The 15,454-nt window shown below is 43.1% G+C and overlaps 1 protein-coding gene across 4 annotated transcripts in view; it reads right to left on the bottom strand.

The window, feature by feature from the left end:
• Positions 1-15,454, bottom strand: part of SNX9 (sorting nexin 9) — a 264,145-nt gene that overhangs the window by 28,997 nt on the left and 219,694 nt on the right. For all 4 annotated transcript variants that reach the window (XM_029596722.1, XM_029596725.1, XM_029596724.1 and 1 more), the window contains 4 exons: positions 13,396-13,473; positions 11,388-11,464; positions 5,590-5,679; positions 2,660-2,774 (listed from right to left, as the gene is read on the bottom strand). In XM_029596722.1, the coding sequence (XP_029452582.1) occupies positions 2,660-2,774; positions 5,590-5,679; positions 11,388-11,464; positions 13,396-13,473 (360 nt within the window). The remainder of the gene's footprint in view (positions 1-2,659; positions 2,775-5,589; positions 5,680-11,387; positions 11,465-13,395; positions 13,474-15,454) is intronic.

Raw genomic sequence — 15,454 nt, 5'->3', positions numbered from 1 at the left:
GCCAGGTTTTTGTGGCCTGGTTTTGGCCTCTGTTGGAAACAGGATGCTGGGCTTGATGGACCCTTGGTCTGACCCAGCATGGCAATTTCTAATGTTCTTATGTTAGTGGATAACTGGTCTCCGTCCCCATCAACCCCCCTCGGAGGCTGGGACAGCCCATCCGGATCAACTGGTTGCTCCATCTGTGTCCGTGGTAGAGTCCGATTCCCCTGGACTGCCCTAGCTCGATTAGGTCGGGAGCTGTCAGTGCCCCCCCGGAGCTGGGGCGGAACGAACTCGCTTCCCCCGCCCCCCTAGGGAGTCCGAGGGGAGGGTATTGTGGGGTCTCTTCCTGGCCAGGTGATGGGCCTTGAACGCCCTGTGCATCAATACAGACCCAAAAGAAGAATCTGAGGACCCCTCCTCTGTATCCCCTTCAGGGACCCGAGAATTGCTGCCACCTCTGTGCCCTGCAGATCAGTCCCCCTCAGGGACCCTGCGCTGGGGTCGTCCTCCCCCCGTTCTGACTCCCGACGCAGACACCGCGCCCCTCTGAGGCAACAAAATGGCGGCCGTTCCCGCCGAACTTGATTTCATGGCATCCAAGATGGCGCCCATTCCCGGGCTCCTCGGGAACGGGCCTTCCCCCGCGACCGGCTGAACCCCAGCCGCTCTGGCGCACGATTGCATTCGGCCCCGAGGTCTGGCAGAGCCCGAGGATGCCCCTTCACCGCCCGAGAGGCAGGAGGAGCATAGGCCATCCCGGGACAGCCACGCCAGCGTGGAGCCGCAGGCTCTGCATGCCAACCGACACAGCATGCTTGGACCCCAGAGAGCAGGAACGCTGTAAGATTTAAAAAAAAAAAAAAAAACCTACTTCCTCGCGACGGCAAAATCGGCGCTTGTCCTCCCCGCAGCAGAGAAAGAGAAAGGAACATGTAATACAAAGATTTGGAAAGTAAAGAAATTTTTTTTTTTTAAATCGCTCCCAGTACCTCGGGTTCTGGGCCAGCTGGGGGGAGTGAGCCGGGTTCCCTGGTGTCACCCCCAGCTGAGAAGATGTGCTGGTTAGTGGGGATCCCCCACACATCAGCTGCCTCGGAAAACCAGGTGGGATGGTCCCCTCAGGACCTCGCAACCCCCTGGGAGGCGTGAGATCCCACCTGCAGGCAAGCCTCTGCGGTGCCTACAGCTACAATAAAATTATTATTATTTTTTTTTGTATCTAATCCCTAAGCACTAGGCCTCAGCTCAGACTGTAGGTTTTGCACCCTCTCCACCTGCTAGGAGACAGAAGAAAACTGCCAGACTGTAGGTGGCACCAGCCTAGATATAGGCGGAGTTTTGGTTTGTAAACTTCTGTCTCCATCTGCTAGAGGGGGGGGCAAAACCCAGGAGTCTGGACAGATCCGGGTACGTACAGGGAACAGTGAACTCTACCATAACAAAATGTTTTATCAGCGAAAGAGATGAAAGCATCAGAGCATAAAAAGGTCCATCTTGATAGTAGCATGAGCTTGGAAGAAGCAGAGAGCTCCATAGACAGTCAGACCTTTCCAATATCCAGAAGTTATGGCTTAGGGAGGCCTTCAAATTGGAGTGACCGTCCTGACCGTTGCATGCAGTAGCCCCTCGGACTGGCTTTTCTTTGACAAACATGACCCTCTTTGAACTCAGATAAACTATTTGCTTCCTCTAGGTCCTGCAGGAATCAGCTGCACAAGGGTAAGTAAGTGTTGTACAAAAAAAAAAAAGTACTTTTTTTTGGTTTGCTTTATACCTTCCACCTGACAATTTCTGTCAGGTGCTCGTTATTGTGAAACAGAAAAGAATAGATTCCTATTTATGTTAAGCTCAGGTTTCCTCTTCCTAACTGCTTGTCCTGGCATCATGGGTCATTCTCCGAGGCGGCTGTGGGCTTTCCGCAGGGGGGGCGTCTATCACTCATGGGAAGTCAGCATCGGCAGACTGTTATTAAAGCTTTGTTTTCTTCTGGTAGTAACTTAACATATTATATATCAGCTTTTATTTTTAAGAAAAACGGATTTCAGCAGTGGATGATGTCCGCAGATATTTAGAAAATAAATAAAAATAAAAGCATGAAGCCTTTAGGATAAACTCATTTTTTCTGGGGCTGCCTATGCAGTAAGACACAAAGATTTCATGCACCACGTTGGAATCATCCTGCCTTCCTTCCTTCTCAATCTGAAGTTTGTTGGGTCAGCCTGGTGGCAGCGGGACCTGGGTTTGATTGCCAGATCCTGCCTTCCGCTGCAGTCGATGGAAGGGAAGAAGTCAGTCAGTCAGTCATGCAATGGCGACGCAGTGGCAGACCTGATGCACAGATACTGCCATTCACTAAAATAGGGCAGGGATTATAAAATAGGAGGGGGGGGGGGGGGAGACTTCCTGGGTAGTAGTGAGTGAAGGCTTGAATCCCACAGCAGGAAGAAACTGGGCTAAACAGAAAGTTCGTCATTGGGAGAGGAAGTATCTGCTGAATGTATGATTAATCCCTAAACCCTTATCAAAACTACACAATGACAGATTATTCCTCAGAAGCAGTATTGGGTTTTATTCCAAAAGATGCATTTCTTTCCTAAAATCCTTCCTCACCACAATTACTTTCTGACTAAATCACCTGAAACCCAGATTTATTCATGGAGGGTGAGCGTTTTACCTTGCAATGCATAGGACATGATGCTCACACGCTTTATCATGTTCAGCTTGTCCTGTGCTGTGATTTTACTTGTGGCAACCAATTTATCACTTTCCTTCACTTTTTCTATTGCTCCCTGTAAAGAAAGAAAGAAAAATTGTAAGGCTAACGACTTTTAAAAGCAAGTTTGCCAGAAATCCATTTTATTAGTGAAGTTCTACAATACATCAGAAGTCACACAACGTAAAATCAGCATCTGCCACCCACATTTCCACAGTTAACTGAACTTACAAAATATTTAACCACTAAATTAAAGGCTTTCAGGAAATGCTTAATTTTTCAATTGTTATAAAATTGCATCTGAAGAAAAACCTATATAGAAGGTTCATTTCCAACATCTTCAGACAAGTCTTGTGTCTCTCCAATAAAAAGTATCATATGTGAAGAAATCAAGTTCGCTTAACTGTAAATAGGGCTCTCCCCGTAGGATGAATTAGCTATAGGGCATGGGTGATGTTATCTGGCACTGTCACAGACCCAGCTGCGAGCTCAGTGAAAGTCTTACTGAGCATGCAAAGACGTTTCTACACATGCATGCTACTTTGTGAGCCCTTCGGTCTCTTCCAGAGCTTAAGCTTTAGTGAGGTGAGTGGCTAATTCATCCTGCCATCTATGAGTGGAAGAGAATAAGTAAATGTAAATCGGTTGAAACACCAGACGGTGAAGTAGTCTCCTCTTTACGTTAGAAAGAAGGGTTCTCTTACAGTCCAAGGAGTGAATTCTCCTTTGTGCTTATGTAGTCTACAAAATAATGCTGGCAGCACAAAAACTTGTTTAACGTGGAACCCAGATACTGCCTTTCAGAAGGAACTTGGAGCAAGTCCATAGACGAACTCTATAGTGAAAAAACTGCAAAAATAAAGAATATGAAACTGAGGCTCTCGTTCACTTACTCTTGATGCAGAAGTGACAGCCATGAGAAAACATCTTCTGGGTGAGAAACTTCAACTCTACCAACTCAAGAGGTTCAAAGGGATGCTTCATGAGTTGAATAAGGACTACACTGAGGTCCAATGGCATTGGTCGTTTGCTGACTGGAGGTTTGGAATGCCAAAGTCCTTAAATGAACTTGGATACCAAAGGGTTGAGAGACTGGAGCCCCTTCCACATGTGCTGCATATATGCTGCAATGGCACCTAGAAACATTTTGACTGAAAAACTGCTTTGGCCTGATGACGAGAGGAAGATTAGATACTGAAGGGAGTCCTTAGGGCTGGAAGAAAAGGGATCCAGCTGGCTGATCCCAGGACAAGTCGAGAACCTCTTCCATTTGAAACTGTAGGATTTTCTAGACGAAGGTTTTCTGGAGGAAAAGAGAACATCCTCCACCACTTTGGAAAGTACTATGGAGAAGACTATTAGTCATTCAACATCTCCTGCTTTGAGGGCCAGGGACTGTAGGTTCAGATGGCATAGCCTGCCACCCTCCTGTGTGATGACAGTTGGAGATATCCCCAACACAATCTGAGACTGAACTGACAGATGGCAGAGATACAGATATTGTACTTGCCATGGCGAGGCTGGTGCTATAAGGATTATCCTTGCTTTGTCCTGAAGGATCTTCTGGACAGTTCTGGTGATCAGACGCATCGGCAGATACGTAGAGTTGACCAGGGATAGGTTCCAGTCCTCGAGTGCCGCAAAGGTCTGTTTTTCAGGATTTTCACAATGAATATGCATGAGATATATTTATAATCAAAGGATTCAGTGCTTGCAAATCTCACTCATGAATATTCATTGTGGATATGCTGAAAACCAGACCTGTTTGTGGAAATTGAACACTGGATTTGCCTATCCCTAGAGTAGACAGGCATTCCAGTCTAGCAGGAAAACATTGGGAGCTGATCTGCAGCTGCTCAGATGCATGAAGCAGAACTTCTCAACCTTCCTGTTGCCCTCTTATACAAACAGGTTGATCACTGAAGAAGTCATCCATGATCTTTGATCCAAGGACCACTCATGTGGTTATTAGAAACATGCATTTGTGCATCCATTCAGTTCATTCGTTGGATGCCTAGTGTGAATCTAATGAATGAACGAATGTACGGATAACAAATGCCCTGTGTCTAATGGACGGACTTTAGATGGACGCACATACCATTCATTTTGGGTGTACATTCATGTTTGTTATATATGCGCTTACGCGCAAAATAAATGGACAGCCAAAAACTAACAAATGCACATTTCTATTGGCTATAACACTCTGCTGAGGTGATATGCCATTGTATCCTGGATACTTGGAAGGTAGATTGCCTGGAGATGGGTTTTGAAATGGTCCACTCATAACCAGATTCTGATAGTCTTCTGGCATAGTGGTATCCAGTGTCATTCTAGCTCAATTCAAACACAGCTGAAAATGCTCTTAAATTGAGCTTCTCTTTCCCTAACTTGACCGCTTTCAAGATTTTTATTTTTTCATGTTGCAGCTTTCTGTAGCTCCTCCTGCTTAGTATTGCAATGATATTTAAGTAGGAGGAACCACAGAAAAGCTGTATTTTTTGTTTTTCTGAGCATGGCTTGGGGTGCCTCAAAACAACGCCAGCTCTGGGCTGGTGTTCATTTTTGAGGGTTAAAATGTGCACGTCGGGTACACTTTTTTTTAACCATCAGGGGTAGTAGCTAATAGCCTCATCAAAAAGACATTTGCATGAGATGAGCGCTATTAGCTACATGCCAGTATGGACCCGCTAATCACGATATTATATTGGACATATATCTAGTGCGTCCAACCTCATGTTTAGCATTCAGCTACAAGTGGCAAAAGGAAATCAATGATACAGTTCTCATTGTGCTCAGAACCTTGTAAAGTAAAATCCCCAATTTTCATAAGCCACTGTTACCACCACTACCATGAATTTATCTGTATCCCATAAATTTCCATATAAAAGTACCTTGTGAGTCCCAATAATGTCTGGGAAGCAACCTAGAAACCCCTTATATTCATGATTGGTTTCCATCAGAAAATGAAGATCTTTCTTTGGCTGATGATAAAAGAAAAGGTATATTAATAATCAGTGCTGAAATATCTTGCATGAGGAAAACAAACATTTCTGGTATTTTACATTATTTTCATACAAAGAGTGGAGGAAGCACAACACAACACACTCAAAATATAAACGAAAAGAAATGTGTAGCAAATTCCTCTGTAACAGTCCTTGAAAAATATTAGACTTAAAAAAAAAAACTTAAGCAAAACCTTTAATAAAAACTTCAAACAAGACCAGTTTCCAAAAGGCAGTAAGTCCCCCAACAAGGTCCATGTTTTGCCCTAAGGCTGCATCAGGAAAGACAGAACAATCTAGAAAATCAATAAAGCAAAATAATTTGAGACCGAACATATAAAGCAGGCTACAAACATAAAAGTACATGCAAAAGGTACACATAAAAACATGCCATAGGGGACATTACTTCAATTCTTTCATCTAGTAAGAAAGTCGGCTCTTAAACTAGAACGCCAATACAAGACAGCTTTATATTGAATGGATTTCAAACTCGCCAAACGTCACATGATGAAATTAGCCAATCAGCACACAGATAAAGAAAGGAAAAAAACATATCTATGAATAGAGTACATGATTCAAATTACCCAATCAAATAGCATTGCCAGGGGATTTAAATCAGATAGAAAAATAGGATAAGAACCCATGCAATAAAGATCAAAATGAACATATAGTCAGAATGGCAAAAGATAAGCAATCAAAAAAGGATCATCCATTCTCTCTCTCGATTTAGGACCCCCCCAAACTCTCCCCTGGGAACAAAGACTGTAGCTTATAGATCCAATGTTGCTCCCGTTGTATCAAAAAAATAAATAAATCAGAGAAAGTTTGGTGCTGATGGCTCGTTTGTGCGGTTGAAGTTGATAATGAAACCAAGGGTTGAATGTAACTGCCTAATTTAAATCCCTTGCAGAACTTTTGTACAGCATAATATTAGACAATCATTGAGGTACAGAAACGAGCAAATTCTCTCTTAAGTGTGCAGCCACCACCACTAGGCATTTTGCAAAGACTCTCAGAGATGCCACTAGCGTAAAGAGTAGGACTCTATATTGGTAATGCTGAGGTATTTTCTGTGGTGTGGGTTGATAAGAAAATGATTATAATAGTCCTTTTAGGTCCAGTGATAACCATATTGCTGGAGCAGAGGTAAGATTGTGGCTAGAGTGCTCATCTTGAACTTCTCTTTCTTCAAACATGTATTTAGATCTCTGAGAACTAAGACAGGGTGGAGATTGTCCCTTCCCTTCTTCGTGGGCTGGTATGGTTGGATGATTGGCATGTAAAAGAGTTTTTACTCTCTGTGTCAATACTTGTAACTGAAGTTTGGAATGATGCTGGTAATGAAGGGGATTGTGAGGTGGCAGCATCTGAACATTTAGAAAATAACCTTGATACATGATTTTTAAAACCCATTTGTCCGATTTTCATTGTCCTAAGCCAGCAGGAAGCCTCGTGGAGGCTGCTGGCTCTGCATTTGTTGCTTACAGACCCATACTCTTGGTCTTGCTTGTGGCTGCTCAGTCTGCTACTGGGGTTGCTGAAATTTCTGTAACACTAGGCTTTTGTCTATAATAGCTGTAATACCTGCATCGTACTAGTGTGGTTTACAATAGGAATCTTGCTGATCTCTCCTTTGAGCAGATGCTGGCAATGACTGGAGAGCTGTACTCTAGTTTTCAATTTTATCCCCAAACAGCCTGTCCCCATCACCCGGGGTGTTTGCTAGCTTTTCATGGACCTCTTCCCAGAGTCCTGATGCTCAAAGCCATGCCATTCTCTTTGTGACAATGCCTGTTGTTGCTACCCTGGAGGAGGTATCAAAGGAGTTGTAGATGGATCATGTTAAATGGCAGGCAGCGTCCTCAGTATTCTTCACAACTTCTGTGAATTGCTTCAGTTGCTGTTCTAGGAGTATATGCACAATGTCCTTTAGAATATTGTAGACTGCTGAATAGATACTGAATTATTTGAATTTGGTGGGCCTCTATCCTGGTCTGCAAAATTGCTCTTGATAAATTCTTTTCCCTTTCATGTCAAAAACACGCGAAACCTTGCCTGGCGGCTTGTTTGAAAAGGGTTTTGTTTCATAGCCAACTCCATGATAAGCGATTCATGTAGTAATTGCAACTTATCATATCCTAGGCACGTTTGTAAACAGTATTTGTGTCTATAGTTTTCGCTACTGGGGGTTATAGCAGCGCTTCTCAACCGGTGTGTCGCGTCTCTCGGTGTCCCACTGCCCCGTTGTACTTTCCTTCTCCCTTTTTCCAGCCCCCGCAGGCCAATTGGAAGCCTCCTTTCTTCCTATCCCCACTGCCCAATGGGAAGCCTCCTTCATTCTGCCTGCCCCCGTGCAGGCCAATCAGAAGCCTACTCCCTTCTATCTGCCAGTGGGAGTAGGAAGAAGGGAGGAAGCCTTTGATTGGGCGGTGAGGCAGGCATCAGAAAGCCCGGGGGAGGGGTGGGAGGAATAGAAGTGTTGAACTCAGATGAAGCAAGGCCGCCAAGAGAGCCCATTCCCATGGCGACGAAGAGGAAAAACCGACCCCGACGAAGCAAGGCCGCCACAGCCCGTGGTGGCGAAGAAGAACCCGACCACCACGGGAGCCCATTCCCGTGGTGGCGAAAAAAGAAGGTCCACCGGAGTAAAGCTGCGGCGGAACTGAAGCCCATCCCTGCAGTGAAGGAAGAATAAGTTTTTGGTGAGAGCTGGTGTGTCTGTGTGTGAATGAGTGCCTGGGTGAGAGCTTGTGTCTGTGGGTGTGAATGAATGCATGGGTGTGAACATGTGAATGGGTGCCAGGGTGAGAGCTGGTGTGAATGGGTACTTGGGTGAGAGCTTGTGTCTGTGGGTGTGAATGGCTGCCAGGGTGAGAGCTTGTGTGTGTGGGTGTGAATGGCTGCCAGGGTGAGAGCTGGTGTGAATGGGTGTGAGAGCATTTGTGTGTGATTGAGAGCTTGTATATAAGAGAGCATGAGTGTGATTGTGAGAGAGACTGATCAGGAAGGTGATGTGTTTGTTTGAGAGAGAGAGACTGGTCAGGAAGATGACTGGTGTGAGAGAGACAAACTGGTCATGGGGTCTAATTGGGGGTGCCTGTGTGTGTGAGTGACTGTGGGCGCAAGGAAGAGGACTGTGAGGACAGAGCTTCAGCAGCCCTTGCTGCCTCTGGTGAGTGCAATTGGCCTGGAAGGGAAAGGAGTAGGAGAGTTGCTGGAGAGGGTAAGTAAAGGTGGCTTTTTACCTTTATTTTTCTTGATTGACTGCCATTTTAATTATTTGGTATTATGTGATGTGTCTGCTGTTTTGAAATATTTTATTGATATTTGGACATGTTTTAATAATTTTTATGAGTTTTTAATTGTTGGATATTATTCTGTTCAGCAGCTGTTTTGTAACCTTTTTAGTATAGCTTTACAATTATTTCTGTGTGGGGCTCTATAGCAGCTTGGCTTATTCTGTTTTCCCAATAGGAAATGTATTAGTGTTTAGGGCCTGGTTTAATAGTTGTATTTCTTAGATAGGATAGTTACTGTTTGAGTGTGTTCCATAATGCAGGTGTAACTTTGTGCGGGTTAGTTTGTGTGCATTATTGCAAATCCTGAGAGTCTGTTAGGTGCTATATTTCTCTTTCCATTTCTCCAGGTTCGCACTGCATGCAGAGTGGCTTTTTTGGTTTTCCATTCCAGTTTCTGTCTCCATATTTATAATTTGTGGTTTTTCTGTACTTGAAGGGTGTGTGACCGAGGTGAGGTATTTTACTAGCATGTAGGCATTTGTATCAATCTTATTTGTTGTGTTTTCTCAATAGGACATGCATTAGTGGTAAATTACTGTCTTTTCATAAGGAAGGCTATTTTGCCTGGTAGTAAAAAGGAGTTTGTTTTGCTTTTACTGAGATGTCATCAGAACCAGAATATCTTTTTTGTATGGCGAGTTGTACAGGGTAATGCCCTAGGATCTGCTCTGCACTCATTGCTGGGGGTTGAGGGGACTCCTGTGGATGCAGACTGCATGTTAATATTTAGCCCCGTGATGGTCACATTTTCAGTGCGTCATGCATGTGAGAACAATGTCAGGTGTGTCCCGGCCAAAAAAAGGTTGAGAACCACTGGGTTATAGACTAGGCTGTTTTCCATAATTTAATCTGGATCTACAGCAGCATTTGATTCATCATGACAGCTTTGTACTGCTTTAATATTTGGAGGCATTGCAACACGCCATGTAATTCTGTTGCAGCTTCTTCTTCTTTGTAAAGTTTGAACAGTAGGGCATCAGACATCTTCTGTATAAAAGTGGAGTATGTCGTATCCTCAGGAGGCATAGCCACTTTATTAGGCTCTGGAGAGGGTCTGACTGCAGATATGGGGACGTGCCGCTAGGCAGCTCTTCCTCTGAGTCAGTTGACATGTATGACTAATCAGATTGAGAGAGAATACAAGAATGAGCTGGAGAAGGCCTAGCTTTATCAGAAGATATTTTAATTGGCCGTCCTGAAAAATCCTCACCTTAGTCTAAAGGATACAGAGCGAACTTGGATTCTAGTTCATTCTTCAATTTTTTCTCAGATTAACATTTTTATGGTCCTCTCCTTATCTAGCAGCTCTTCTGCATATGTCGATGAAATCTGACCATAATTTTTGTAAAAGGAATGGCAGTTTTGGCATTTTGGAAAATAAAGCTTTGATTCTTTATGAAGGAAGCGAATACTGAATGTGGCACTAGCAAAGGCTGTGACTTCTGTACCAATATTGTGGCGTCAGGAACCTCGTGTGATGACGCTGACTACATTCAAACCGATGAGATTTCTGCGCCATGACACGTTTCGGCTATGATCTGTTGGCACTGAGTCTTCTGGGCTGCAACAGGCTTTTGAGTGTCATTCTTTCAGCGCTAGCAGTTTCTCACGCTGATGAGTGCGCCGTTAAAGTCCTCTATCGTCTGCGCCATCCAAATGTGGCACCGATTTTAAGTCTTGATGTTTTCACGCCAGTGACTTATCTCTAGATCTTCTAGAGATTTCTGAAGAAAGATCTTTGCCTCTTTTTGTGGTGTTTTGATTCTTTAGCTCTGTTGAGTCTTTGAACACAAATTGGAGCGTTAGATCTCCATACGTAAATGTCCTGGGGGACCATAGGCAGAACTAGCATACTCTGGGCCTAGGCAGCAGATATACCAATCATGGTGATCTGCAATTGCCATTTTGTGATGGCCTGGAAGGGACCTTTACCTTTTTATGAAGGCTGAATTGGTGCTGCCATTTTTTTATTTTTTTTTTTTAATGATGAAAAAAACTGGAAAGTTTGTTTTGTGATGTAGCTGATCAGCAAGGAGAATCTGTGACAGTTCACAAAGTGGATGAAATTAGACTGAGGAAGAATGGGCAGCATTGCTAGCCCAGGAAGTTTCTTGGCTAGAGGAGAAAACGGACCATATCAGGGCTGCTGGATGACACCACCCATTTTCTGTGGCTGTAATGTGATGCTTGTCTATGGAGAAATAAAGCTGACATTTCTTGCAGGATTTCATGCTGATGCCACATTGCAGAAGTGTTGGGAAAAAATGCTGTATTCAATGCAATAAAGGATTCCCCTGTTTTCTGCACATTTCCATGATCTTAAGTTATGTCAGGTGCAGGAATTTATTTGACCAACTGCAACAGAAAGATGTAAAATAATGCTCTCACCTGTTCAGCTACTAAGCTGGCTATTTCTTCATACGTTTTTCCTGCTTCTGTTATGGCACTGTTTAGGTCTGTTTCACCTGCAAACAATACAAGAGAATATATTCCCACTAGAATGGCACAACATGCTACTGAAAAATCAGGGTTTCAAAATGTCCAAGATCCTGACATTGGTTTTTGGGCATAATGAACACAGAGTTACCTGCAGAAAAGGAGGTACTACTAGCTGGCTGAATCCAAACTAGAACATCTCAACCAGATGATTGAATCAAAACTAGCAGTAACACCTGCTTAGCTAAAATATTAAATTACACACTATGTGCCAATCGATGTACTCTGAACTGTTACATTGCACTAATATGAGTTGCACAGACAGACTAAACATTTGTTACACTAATATTCTCTATTCCTTGATGTTTAAGTCAGTTTCACATAACATAATATTCTCTTTTCACATGGTCTGGAAGACAGAACGAAAAGAGCTTTAGATCAACACTGAATAATTGTACAGGATCAAACTGCTAGGAGTGCACGTTTACCTGTGCCTGGCCCCTCTGCCAACTAGCATCAATCTTGCAGTCAGACTGAAACAGACACAGGGATTTTCTGTTCCCAGTAACTCAGCATGTCTATCTCTCTCTCTCTATATATATCTATCTATAGATAGGGATAGATAGATATATATCAGAAATAATCAGTTGTGTCTCAGAGCAGTTAATCTGTAAAAAGGATGCTAAATGTAAATAATTTACATCTCACAGTTAAGTGGCAAATTACAGATGGGACAAAGAAAGGAAACCCAATGTGTATGTGTAAAATTAGAAGACATGCAATGATAATTCCCCTCTAATAGCATACGTTTCTGAGAGGAAATATTGGAGATGATTTTAATTGCTTAGAAATACAACGCACAATTAAGAATTTGTTGCCAGAGGATGTGGTTAGTGCAGTTAGTGTAGCTGGGTTCAAAAAAGGTTTGGATAAGTTCTTGGAGGAGAAGTCCATTAACGGCTATTAATCAAGTTTACTTAGGGAATAGCCACTGCTATTAATTGCATCAGTAGCATGGGATCTTCTTAGTGTTTGGGTAATTGCCAGGTTCTTGTGGCCTGGTTTGGCCACTGTTGGAAACAGGATGCTGGGCTTGATGGACCCTTGGTCTGACCCAGCATGGCATGTTCTTATGTTCTTAGACAGTGGTGGCAGCACATCTCGACCACAGAGGGTACAATACTTTGTTCAGCACTTAAAGAGAAAGACCATACTTTCAACTTTTTCTCTTCCTCCCTCACATGTCTATGACCCACTTACCTTAAACACCATTTTTTACAGCTTCTCCCAATCTTTTTTTTAATGTCATGAAATGAAGCTCTGTTTTCTGAAAAACAGGTTTTGCTTACGACCAGCAGGATGCCAGGGATTGTGCATCATGTCTACAATGCTCTGGTGCGACCGGAGTCCCTGGTCCTACATCCTTATATCTTCCCTTCCAGCTCCCTTCCTCCTTCCCCCTTACATCCAATGCCCTTTTCACTCCTCCATCTCCCTCTGTCACTTACACTCATTGCTCCCTCCCAGTACAAAGCATTCCCGTTTGAGCCAAAAGGATAGGAACAGCACAAGGGCAGTTATGGATAAAGCAGATGATACAGAACAGCAGATCTAACACATTAAAGTGATATGATCAAGCCCGATAAACTGGGAATCTGAAAATCACTTACATCTCTTTAAAACTGTAGAGAAGCAGCAACTGTATGCAAATTTAAGCAAGAGACACACCTGTTCTGCAGTTTCTACTAAATGCTGCCAACTTGTCCTGCGACAACAAACAAATGTCAACCTCTGTGTTGTGGAAAACCATCTCCCTGAACATCTTAAAGAAATGCAAGGGCCACAAATAGCTCAGGATAAGATCTTTTAGAGATTTTCAAGTTCACAATCCACCAGCAGTGACCGTTACCCTTTTAGTATTTGCATATACCACTGAATTAAAAAATAAAAATATAGTTACCTTGATAGCCACTGGTGCTAAAGACACTGGACAAGGTTTGTAAAGCTTTTCCTATCTTCTGATATTCCTTCGGTAATGCTTAAGAGAAGGGGGGAAACACAAGGAAAGACAGTATTTATACCCTAAATAAATTATTATAATATGCACCAGAAATTCATGTGTTTTCTTTATCCTCTTCATGTTTGACAGAGAAAACCAGTCCTAGTCCAATCTGGGATTCTAAGATCTCGTTTTATATGGGTGGCAAAAGTAAGGAGTTCAACCTGTGAATTGTACCACATAAAACAAAGCAAACATTCTTCCAAACGCAAAATACGGCAGCCAATTAGATAAGCTGGATCAGACCAATATTTCATGCCACCTTAAGTCAGGATGATCTTTTCCAGCGAAACAAAAATAGATTATCGCACACGACACTGCAGCAGGGTTACTTGTATTTAACCTATCTGGTTTTTCATTGTTGAGCCAGTTAATAAGACATTTTTAGCTATTTATAATTCAGAAATTAAGAGGCGGATAATCAAAAGATTTGAAATTCCCACACCTTCACTGGCAAACGTTTACCTGGCTAAGTCATTACCTGGCTGAAATTTTACTGGATAAAGAGAGGCAACATAGGAAGTCACTCTAGGGATGTAGCTAAAATTTATCTGGCAAGCACTGACTCAATATTGGTTTAGTTATTTTAAAATACTGTTTTTAGCAACATAAATCAAAGTGATTTACATAAACTATGGTGAAATTTAAACTTACCCATTAATTTCCTTTCCTTGAGTCCTGACAGTCGAGTCCAGAGAAGTGGGATTATGTCTATGTGCCAGCAAGTGGAGGCAGAGACCTATTTTTTGTGTCCTTCCTGGTTATTTATTATGGGAAAGCAGGCTAAGTTTTCAGTAGCCTCTTGCCTTAGCTCCTTCCACTATTCCCTACAAAAAAAAAAAAAAAACCCCACAACAAATTGTGTCTTTACCAGACTTCCACAGGCTGCCCCGTTTTTCCTAATAGCCTCTTGAATTATCCCACTTTTCTTTCTTTCCCTTTTTTCTTTTTGCGAGTTGCTTGGAGAATGCAACAGGACAGTCCATTAGGAGGGGAGCAGAAATTTATTATACTTTCTGCGACCTCCTCCTGCCTCATTTCCATTCTCTTTTCTTCTCTTTTTTTTAAGCCTTCTTCCCATCTTTTTAGGTGGGTTCTGGACTGGTCTGTCAGGACTCAAGGAAAGGAAATTAACTAGTAGGTTTAGATTTCACCTTCTTCTTCATCCTGTAGACCAAGGTCCAGACAAGTGGGAAGTGTCTAAGCAGTGCCTGTTCTGGGTGGGATTTGTCACTATGGCAAATTCTGATTTCCTTCTTGCCTGCAGGTCTAGCCTATAGTGTTTTGTAACCAAACGTAATGAGACCCATGTTGCTGCTCGTCAGATATCCTGTGGGGTTGCTAACTTAAAAACTACCCACGAGGTTGCCTGAGCCCTTGTCGAATGCACACACAGCCTGGGTGGAACTTGTTTGCCTTCCCCTATTGTCTGCTGCTGCAATCGCCTCAGCCATCTTGCGATGGATACTTTTGATGCTATCTGCCTCTCCTTTGACCTTTGAACAGAACAAACAGTCCGTCTGACTTTCTGAAGTTGTTCATAACAGAAGTCTCCTGACAATCAGCAGATGAAGTCTGCTCTTTGGTCCAGTACAGTCTTGCCTTCGCAAACGTGGGCAGATACATTTCTTGTTTCAGATTAAACTCAGAAACTACCTTCAGCAAAGGTGGTGGTACTGGGCACATTGTTACTCTATTCTTATGGAATGTCAAGTAGAGATCTCTATATGACATGGCTTATAGCTCCGAAATCCTTCTGGCCAAGCAAATGGCAACCAGAAATGCCACTTTTAATGTCAGATCCTTAAGTGATGCTCTCTTCAGGAGCCCAAATGGTGCCTTGGATAAGGCACTACATGGCACATCAGAGGGCACATCTGCTTTACTGCCATCAAAAAACATGCTATGCCTGCATGGGAACCGAGCAAGTTTCCTTCCACCCGGCTTCTATAACACTAGC

The sequence above is a fragment of the Rhinatrema bivittatum genome, chromosome 3, assembly GCF_901001135.1.
Source record: "Rhinatrema bivittatum chromosome 3, aRhiBiv1.1, whole genome shotgun sequence".
NCBI lineage: Eukaryota > Metazoa > Chordata > Amphibia > Gymnophiona > Rhinatrematidae > Rhinatrema > Rhinatrema bivittatum.
This window is presented reverse-complemented; position numbering and strand designations above follow the sequence as displayed.